General features: G+C 43.3%; 1 protein-coding gene across 2 annotated transcripts in view; it reads left to right on the top strand.

Moving 5' to 3' along the window:
- The first annotated feature begins 459 nt into the window (after positions 1-459).
- The window catches only part of HDAC11 (histone deacetylase 11), a 32,248-nt gene continuing 22,389 nt past the window's right edge, over positions 460-10,318 (top strand). The window contains exons 1-3 of one of the 2 annotated variants that reach the window (XM_052777084.1): positions 460-540; positions 3,952-4,100; positions 6,815-6,915. In XM_052777084.1, coding sequence (XP_052633044.1) covers positions 4,034-4,100; positions 6,815-6,915 — 168 coding nt within the window. In that variant the 5' untranslated portion in view covers positions 460-540; positions 3,952-4,033. Of the gene's footprint in view, positions 541-2,701; positions 4,101-6,814; positions 6,916-10,318 lie in introns of those variants that run through there. The other variant, XM_052777085.1, reaches the window with a different exon arrangement.

The raw sequence follows: 10,318 nt of genomic DNA, 5'->3' as shown, positions 1-10,318 counted from the left end.
AATATTTCACTTATGCTTATTTAAAATACAATTTCAGGACAGACTGACTTTTTTTGAAATTTTACTTTGCTTTAAATATTGCAACGTTGTAAAAAGACAATGTGAACCCCAAATTTTCTTCAAAAAAGTTTTTTTCAGAGTGACTAGTGAACCAAAAATGTCATTATTTGCTCAGCTCTGCTTCTTCTACCACGCTATAAGGTTTCCTAATCCATTTGCCTTGAAAAGTCTGCTGGCAGAAAACTGGAGCTCAGAAAACGTCCAAAATCCAGCACGGGTCATTTTCTTGCATATCTTGGGCCTAATTCATGAGGAAATAATTACCTTCCTACATAAAAAGATAAGACTGAACAACAATGTTATGCCCCATATGGTTTGTTTAAAAACTATTAGAAACTCATTGTGGTAATGAAACTAACTGTCAATGTTTCCGCAAAGTAGGGCTGTACCTTCTCTGGGGTGAGGACTGCCCATATGTAGGCGGCTTGTTCCCTGGAACCGTGGCAGTGTCAAGAATAACAATCACAGAGTGCCTAAATGGTAAATACATACTATAAAAATATTTTCTAATTTATAATATCTTATTTCTTTTTCAGCTGGAGAAAAAAAGAATCGTACCCCAGCAAGAGTGAACAGGCATTAGTCTAAATACGTGCAGCACTTCTTTAGGGGGCCTCCGGGAGAGCCTGTCTCTGCCACTGACGCAGAAAGGAAAAGGTGTTATTGGGGAGCCTGGCGGGAATCGGCCTGCGGGCAAGAATCCAACTCACTGTGGCACAAGAGGAGGAAAATGAGAGCAACGTCACAGCTAGCCAGAACACAGGAGTAGATATTTTCATTTGATTTTTGAAGGTGCACAAAGGAATGGCTAAGCAATCTTTCCATTTGGAGAAGTGTGGGTGCCATAGTTTAGATGTGAATGATTAACGGGAAAGCACGTACGAAAAACAATTCACAACATCCAACAAATATGGAAAGCAGTCTGCGAGTTTATTTTTAATTTAAGTTTAAAAGTTAATTTAAATGAAAATGAAATAACAACACGTTATATTTGTATCTAGTTAACCAAACAACACTCGAACTCTAATTAAGCACCAAGGATTAAGTAGCCAGTAACAAGGAATAAAAGGTAGATACGCTGAAATACTGAGGCAAGCGCACAAAGGACCAGAACGAAAGAAATGTTAATTAAAAGATAATGTCAAAGGGATAGAATGTTTTCTTGGGATAACAGTCTCCCGCTGCTAAATAAATACCAAGGTGAAGTCCAGGCATCCATCAAAACTGAATGCCAAGCCAAAGCCAGCATGCTTGAAGAAGGAAGACATTTATCTGGACCTCTCATAAAGAGACATTACCCCTCATGAGAAAAGAGTGCTTCTGTACATTCATCCTTGGTTTGGTAGATACCGCTGCTATTGATGGCCCATTTTTCATGACAGTGTTATCGATTTAGCTATACAACCGCGTAAGAAACGCTTTTTTGTATATATTCAAGAAGGACTAGTGAAGTACACTTAGAAATTGGCTTGTGACTTGAAACGAGCTTATGTCCCTTGCGTGCCTCAATTTAGGGATGGCGTTCCTGGGGTGGATCCTGACCTGACAAAATCGGCGCGCGTTGTGCTGCTCAGTTAGGCAGTACCACCGCTTCACCTTTGTTTTCCTCATTCTGCTGCTGACCTGCTACGTCTCTTCACCTGCTGGTATCTTGTTAATTTTATTTTGTAACGGGAATCGTGTTTTCCTGTCCAAAGATACCCTTTGGGTGGAATCGCTCCGAGGCCCGCGACAGAAAATGACGGCAGCAGCCGATGTAAGAACCCGCGTATCGGCGCCCCGCCTTTCCAACCGTGAGACCGGCTGCTTCCCCCCCTGCGACCTCTCGGTCCCCTTCATGGGATGCCTTCTGCCTTTGATCCTGCACCGCCCCGTCCCTCACGGGGGTCCCGCAGATCACTCCCACGTGTAAGACGGCCTCACAACCGCCTTCCCCGCCGCCCTGCCGGCACCACCCCCGCTTCTTCCCCGCCTAGGCGGCCGTCCCTCCGCCGCCTCCCCCGCTCGGCCCCGCCGCCGCCCTGCCACCGCTCCGGCCCTGCGGGGGCTCCGGGGGCGGCCGCCGGGCCGGCCCCGCCCCTCCGCGGCCCCGCCCCTCCGCGGCCCCGCCCCTCCGCGGCCCCGCCCCTCCGCGGCCCCGCCCCTCCGCGGCCCCGCCCCTCCGCGGCCCCGCCCCGCGGCGGGGCGGGGCCGCCGGCGCTGTCGGTGCCGGGCCGCCCCGCAGCCTGCGCGGCTTGTCCGCGGGAGGCACCGGCGGGGCGGCGGCGGCGGCGGTGGTGGGGGGGGGGGAATGTGAGTACCGCGGCCGGGCGCGACCCTGCGGCGGCGGGAGGGCCCGGGCGGCACGGCCGCAAGAGGGGCGGCGGCGGCCTGGGGCGGCGGCAGCGCCTCTTCGGGCCCCGGCCCGGCAGGTGGGCCGCTTCGGGCGCCTGAAACCGGCGCCGGAGTCGGGCGCGGCGGGCACCTGCTCCGCTCCCGGCGGGGCCGGCCCCGGGGCGTGAGGTGTCCCGCTGCAGGCGTGGGCGCGGAGCCGTCCCCTTCCCTCATCCCCCCGCGGGAGCGAGGCCCCGCGGGCGGGCGGGCGGGGGTGGCACGTCGCCTTCGGTAAAAGCTGCCTTCTGCCGCGGGTGGGGCGGGGGAGGGTGCAGGGAGCGAGCCCTGGCGCTGCTCGTGGGTGGTGTGCGTGGAGCGGGGCTGCGGGCTCCGGTGAAAAGCGTCCTTTGTCTTCGTGTTTGGTTTCTTGCTTTGTTTTGGGTTTTTTTTCGCTGGGGTTTGAAAGGGTATTTGGGGGCATGTTTAGGCTGGAAATAAGGGGGGTTCTGTTTGTATTGTTCGCCTGACAAAAGACCCTTCTGTCGCGCTCAGTAAGTTGTGAAGCCTTTTGCAGGTTTCTGATAAATTTTGGGGGGCAAGACGGGTCTCGGCATAACTCGGCAACTCGGGGTTTGGGGCGGAGGAGGGAGGCCACGGCTGGCGGAGCAGGCTGAGCGTGAACACGGAGTCGCCTCTGGGGTTTGGCCTGCCTGTTGACCCGTGTGTGCGCGCAGGTGTCCGCCGAATGATCGGCGTGTGCGTTTGTAAACGCGGAGCACGGCATTGCTCACCTGCTCCGTGAAGGAGGGCTCTGAGCTGGCTGTGCCGTCTCTCCTCGTATTTGGAGAATACAAGAATTTGGAGGGAGGGTAAAGGAAAGTATTGGTTAAGGGTTACAGGCGTGAGATCTAGGGTTGAGCGCATGTCCTGTGGTTGTATGCTGTGCAGATACAAAACCAAGCCTCTTTACTGTTGCTGAGCTGGTCACAAAATAACCTGTTGCTCCTAGGGAAGGATCCTAGAGGTATTTCCAACCTTGCGTTGTTAGAAGTATCGTGTGTAGGAGCAGTGTGGTTTGGTTTTTTCAATGGTGTTTTGATACAGACTTTAAAAGGTAAGTCTAGTAATGTACTTGTTGAAAGTTATGTTGTCTGGAAAACTGGATGCGCCTTCTAAGGTAGAGGTTGCCCCTTCATGAACTTGGAAAGACAAGTGGAGAGAAGCGAATGTTTCCATTAATTATTGTCTGCGATGAACTTCATATGCATAATTAGTTAATGTACATTCTTCGGTCTTCAGTATTTTTTTTTTTTTCCCCACTACTGGTTAGTTCAGGAGTATAACTGTACTGGTTGGAAGTGAGGGATGTTACTCTCCCTGACCTTACTGCTGAAGAGCAGTTAAACAACCGAGTGTTTCCTTCAGTAAGCGTTGGAAGTAGCATCTTCAGGAGTCCTTCCTAATGTAAAGTTGGTATTAACGAGGATTCTAACTGGTAATTTGGGATTTTAGTGAAAAACGTTCAACTCCGTAAATAGTTGCTAAAAATGGTGACTAATTTGTTTTTTGCTTTTCAAGGCCTCACAGAACCGAGTTGTATGAGGATCCTCCGTCACCATGCTGCCCTATCGTATATTCTCCAGACTACAACATCACGTTCATGGGACTTGAGAAACTGCATCCATTCGATGCAGGGAAATGGGGAAAAGTAATCAATTTCTTGAAAGGTAAAATAACAGAAGGTACCTCTTAGACCAACATTTGCACAAACGCTAATAGAAATCATGTGGTTAGTGCAGACTTATGTTAATAATTGCTACTATAATAGTGACTGTGCATCTTCATTACTCATTGTGTAGATTTAAGCTACGCTCTTTAGTCGTGTTTGGAGTGCTTTAGTTTTCTGATATATTTGCAGACTTACATCTTAGCAAGTTAAATTGATTGTAGGGTTTCTGGGGTGGGTTGGATGTCATGTGTTACACATTGTTGAAGATCTTTCTATGCAGTACTTAAAAGATGACATTGTAATGTTAGAGCAAACATCCTACACCAGGGTTTTTTAATACAAAGGTTTGTTTCACAGTCCTTTGAAAATGTATTTTCTAGCCTGCTCCACTAAAGAAACCCACAGTTTTGGTTTCAGCTCCGTTGCGTCTGTGCAGAGTGAAACTCATGAAATGTGATTGAAAATTCAAGCTCATTAAATGATTTGCTCTCCCCAGAGGCATGACTAATACTAATCAGAGTAACTAGTTTGGTTCATTTCAGTCTGGCCCAGAGCTTTACAAGACTGTGGGTAAAAAGGAGGAGGGAGAAATATGAGCATAGCAGTGTCTTGGACCATGTTAAAGTATTTCTGGTCTTTGCAATTTGAATGTTCCATTGCTTTACACCTGGTGTAGCAGGAACTGGGGCATTCCTTTCGGCTTGTGAAACTACAGGTGTTAATGACTGGCTTGCTGTGGGGTGTAACTTAGTTATTCAACTTCTACTCCAGACGGTCTACTGGCAAATGGCACTTTTCAGGCTGAAAGATAAGTGCATCTTGTATAAATCCATCCTTTATCAACCTCATGATACTCTGATAATGTTTGGGAAGAGCTGTGAGACGCCTCTGGTGACAGGCAGAACTTTTTGTGACGTGCTCATTATAGCTGTTTAAACAAATTGGAAGATACAGGCAGAAATACATTAAGGAAATAAAAATGTAAGAACCAAGGTTAGGATCAGGGCCTATAAAATCTTGGCATCTCTTCATCTAAAGTTTAAGCTTGCTCATCAAGTTAAAAAAAACCCCCAAAACCCAAACTTCTTCTCTTGCCAAGACAAAGGTTGTCTGAGAGCCAGGCCTCTTCCATTTATGTGGTCCTAATGACTCCTTCAGCTGATATTTTTTGCAGTTAAGTATTGCCCTTCCAATTTTAGGCTGCCTTGTATTCATTTAACCTCAGTTAAATGAATTCTAACACTCCATGTAGTACCTGAGTTTTGGATCTTCCCTCTAACAACCTTAAACAATTAAGTCTTGGGTTCCATGACTATTTTCTTAATTAATCAAAAGCTTTGCCTTTCTGCTCCTTCTCTGTGTAAAGTCTTTTCCTCTAGCTCTTTTCTGTGTGAAGCGTCCACTCTTTATTCTCAGCCTTTCACAGAAAATTAGTTTTCCCAATCGCTTTACTCCCATTGCTTTGTAAAGGAGAAAGAAGCCACAGGATACCCCAGGGTGCTCTTGGTTTTCTCTGGCTCTGTAGCAACTCCTGGCAACAGCTGACCTATGCTTTTCCCTATCACGTTCTAGACAATCACCAGTGAAAATCTTTTTACGCTTACCTTCTCCTTCCTCAGGAATGAAACTGTTAGTAGTTTGGCTTTCTGTCTGACACCAATGAATGAATGAAATGTTTCTCAAGCCTCAGTCAGGAGAAACATAAGCTTGCCAAAACAAATATTGTTGCAGGTGCTGTTCTTGTATAACACTTCAGAACAAAATCTCTCACGTGTGAGAGTTGTTTTTTTCCTCCTCCAAGAATAAAATTGGAGAAAAGGTACAGTCTTAGAAGGCTGCAGCTGTGCAGCAATTAAATATCAAAATTTGTCTGGGAAGATCAGCATGATGCCTTATATTTGGTGTTTGTAGTGATCATGTGCAAAGCAATGTTGTTTTTTCTGCACTGCGTGGCTTTTTTAGCTGACCCTAGCTTGAACTTTCTGGCAAGTATATCCAGATGTATGTATTCGAACATATTATCTTTGATCACATTCTGAAATCTTGGAGTGATGTTTTGTAACTTGCTCTTATAAAACTAGGTTTTTAAATAAACTATCTTTTGGTCTCTAAGGGGGAGAATTAATAGCTGGTCATTGGTATTTCTTGAAATTAAATGGAGGTAGGGGTGTGACAGAAATATCCTAATGAAGTGTAAGTGTTCGCTTCCGTGAACATCCAAGCAATTATTTTGTTTTGAATTTTGATTATTTTTTTTTATTCTCCTCTGATTTAGGGAATTAAGTACTAGTATCAACTGCAGAGTTTCTTAAAGCATGTTAAGGAATAGTGAATATTTGATGGTATGAGCACCAAGATTTCCCCAGTGTATCAAGCCCTAGACTGTAAGGAGTCTTGTGATTCTTTTGTGCATGTCCATCCTCTGTCACTACCTGTCTTCTCTTTCAGTTTAAACAAGAAGTTACCCTGATTCCACTCTGAAAACTGTCTGTAAACAATATTTATCATATACACACTACCTTAATAGCTTACATGTGTAGAGGGTTTGTATTTGGATAATTTGTAAACACTGAGTAAACAAAAGTTGTTTCAATGATTTGCATAACAGATGAAGTTATTGCATCAAGGTCAAAGTAGCTTCGTTGGCAGGGTGGAATATGGGAAGTTAAGTGATGGTATACAATGCCAATTGTTATTTCTCTCCTGTTTCAGAAGAAAAACTAATTGCAGATGACTTCATTGTACAGGCACGGGAAGCTACTGATGAAGATCTCTTGGTTGTTCACACAAGGCGCTACCTTAATAAATTAAAGGTGCTGTACTTATTAATGTGTTTTTCAAGCAAACTGTCAAGAATTAGTGTCAAAGGCAACAGATATCCTACTCTATTTGTTACAGAATGAACTTTTACAGATTATAGAATGGTGTATTTTGATAAGATTGTCGTTGAGAATACTGAAAGAAAAACATAGAAATAGTAGGCAATTCACACTATAGAGGGGTGGAGGGGAAAGAGGGTCTATGATGTTATATGGGTGACCTGAAATGATATTTCAGGGAAGTTAAATGAACATAAGGAAAATTTTAATGTTTGAGATGTAAATAATATTCTCCTTAGTACCAGGGTTTTAGTCTTCAAAAGTGAAAGTTTTGATTTACTGTAGTAAAATATGGTTCTGAAATCGAAAATACATTGGAGAGCACTAAAATGGAGTACTTTATTGGATGTGTTTTAGTGCAAGGATTGCTTTATGGGTTTGGGGTTTATGTAATCTCAAAAGAGCATCCGCGTAGGGATTCTGTTGTCAGTCTGTTGTGGTGGGAAGTACTGGCTTCATACTTAGACACTGCCTGTATCGGTGGAATATGGAGAGAGTTTAAAGATCAATGTAGGGGCATAACCTTGCATGTTATCTGTGTGTGAAGGTTTCCAATACCAGCTCATACAGGATTATGTATTCACAGGGGGTAAAGAGCATTCATTGCGTATTTCTAAATGAAACATCCATTTGTTATATTTCAATCTAACTTTAAAACATAAACATGAGATCTCTGTTTCTGAATATATTCAGTCATCTGTAGGTGGAATTGGATAGTAGGTGAGCGCAGGTGACATTGCTTTTGTTTTGCAACTCTTGGAGGGCAGAGAAGGGATTTTTATGAGAAATCCTCTTCCATTTCGTAATTCAAAAGAAGTTATTTTGAGTCATCTTTGCCCTTCCACAGTGAGAATCCTTGTATTGCTATTTCTGGTACGTTTTATTTTTCTGTGTAAGGGATCTATTATTTGTGTGAACTTTCTTCACTCTTACTCCTTTTCTGAGTTCTCTTACGTTTCTTCGTTCTGTGCTATAAAGTTACATGCAATTTCATACATCATTAGATTTGATCTCACCGCAGCTATTCTTGATATTGAGCTTTTAATTCCATAGAACCACCCACCTCTTTTTACTGAATCACTTCTTTGAAGCAGGGTGTAATGTGCATAGCTCAGTTTGGAATACCATAATAATATTTTTAGTACCTACAGGATGGCTACACAGGGAATTGTCTGTATAACTTGTGTCTTGGTGTTCAAAACCAGTACTGTCATGTGCATTCAGATGTGATTAACTGTGTATCTCTCATTCCCCTTTTCTTGAGAGAATATTTCCTGCAACTGTAGAAACTGGAAGATGTATTGGTCATGCCAGCAAATTCCCACCAAGCAGTGAAGATAAAAGTGCTTAGTTGCAAACAAAAAATAATATGGTGAGACATGAAAAGGCCCTGGGTATCCTCTGTATTGCCTTATCCAAAGTCTGCTGTGCTTTTTTTTTTTTTTTTTTTTTTAATCCAGACAAATACAGATCCACCAATAAATGGCATAGTTTTATGTTAGACCAGCTCTAAAGAGTACAAAGGTGCTTGCATTTCTGGGAATGCGTAGGTCTCTTAAAATAATTAGATCACTTGAGTATTCATTTGAAATTTGAGCATGAATTTGGTAGGAAATTCCATACGCTTGCAAGAAGAGGTGGTGTTTGGTATCTTAGCAGCAGCTGAAGAAGCTGGCTGGGGGTTGGTCGAAGGGAAACAAAATGGTACGCATGAAGTAGATCAAGCGGTACTGGCAGTTAGTTCTGTGTTGGAAGGAAGGGTCTCCCTGTTTCCCTGCTTTAGGTAACACGACTAGTCCTTACAACAAAATTTGGCCGCCTTTTGAATTCAGGTGATTCCCCCTCAGTTATTCCTTTGAAGAATTTAGATCTCTAAGGTAATGACTGGACTTCAGATAATTTGCTTGCAGTACTTTTCCACTTACTGCTTTTTTCTAGTGTTATGTAAAATAATGAATTTCCTGCATATCAGCTTTCTGAAATTTTGGAAGGAGATAGGCAATGAGGTTAAAGCTAGTTTCAGACCATTGGAATGCAAGATGTGCTTTTCTGAAAGTGATCTGAAACAGGTGATCAATCAAATGAACTTAGAAATTTTAATCTCTTTTATGTATTTGCAAATTATGTAGGCTTAAAAATAAAAAGTTAAGCACTTTATTAGAAATGTAAATTTTTATGCCTAGTGAAAAGTGGATTGATGTGATTATAGGGAGTGTTGTCTGGTGTTCAAGTGCTTGTGTACTTTGACTCTTGCCTGGTCACGTGAATGCATCTGCCAAGAGACCAGAGGTACCTGCCTCTTTGCTGCATGGTGGTATTGGCAGTGTGCCTGGGCAAGGTGGTAGGACTCTCGGGAATAAAGGCAGCAGAAGCAGGCTCATAAAATAATCGGTTCAGCCTGTGATACTTCTGGCTGGTTTAGGTGTTTAGATAAACCAGCACAGAATGCATCTTGGGCTGTGTGCATTCCTTAAGTGACCACAGGTGACTTGGCACCTGAAAACATATGGGTTTGGTTTGGATAAAATGGGCACCTTCAAAAGTCCTTAAAATTCCCCTGTCCGGTTCCTCAGTTCATGCAGTTCTTGAGCTGTCATCCGTTGTCTCTGCTCCCTACATTGTGCTTTTTCCTTGCTCAATTTTTCTGAACTTCATTGGTGAAAAATTTATGAAGGCGAGTGGAGGTTTGCTGTAAGATGTTAATTTAAAAGGTCATGAGAGCAGGTAAATGAATTTGATACCTTTTACCGAAATAGTCATGCGGATGTTAATGTGTCAGGTAGAGGTCTGTAGGAATATACAAAAATGTTATTTTAAAGGTAATGATATTTGAGTATGCTTGGAGAAAATGCTAACAAGAATACTTAGTCATAGGGAGCAAGGTCTGAGAGGTTTCAGTATTTACACTGCTGCGCAAATGCTATAGGGCACTCTTTGCAGCTGAAGCAACTAGTAAACCTCTTAAGGATAAGGTGGCATTTGGTTAACAGTGATTTGCTTCTTTACTTTTAATATTTCCAACTCATTGGTTGGGAGACTGATGCACCAGTATTATTTCTTGGCTGGTTTGTTTTCTTGGGTGTGTCACCTGGCTATCACTGGTTTCTACCAGTGCAGTATCTTATTCCTAATGATGATAGTGCCTTCATACATTGACTTGGAAACTTTTGTGAAAATTGCAAGCTTCCTACTCTCCTTTATGATTTGATTTTATGTTAATTCAAGCTAAAAACATATTTTCTTTATCTATTGAAGATGGACCCAAATAGCTTTGTCCCAGGCAAGCTTCTAAATATAAAATCAGGTTAGTTGCTTGGTGTTGGATTTGTAAGTCCAT

The sequence above is a fragment of the Harpia harpyja genome, chromosome Z, assembly GCF_026419915.1.
Source record: "Harpia harpyja isolate bHarHar1 chromosome Z, bHarHar1 primary haplotype, whole genome shotgun sequence".
Classification (NCBI taxonomy): domain Eukaryota; kingdom Metazoa; phylum Chordata; class Aves; order Accipitriformes; family Accipitridae; genus Harpia; species Harpia harpyja.
The sequence above is the reverse complement of the archived record's forward strand: the minus strand, read 5'-3'. Positions and strand labels throughout refer to the sequence as shown.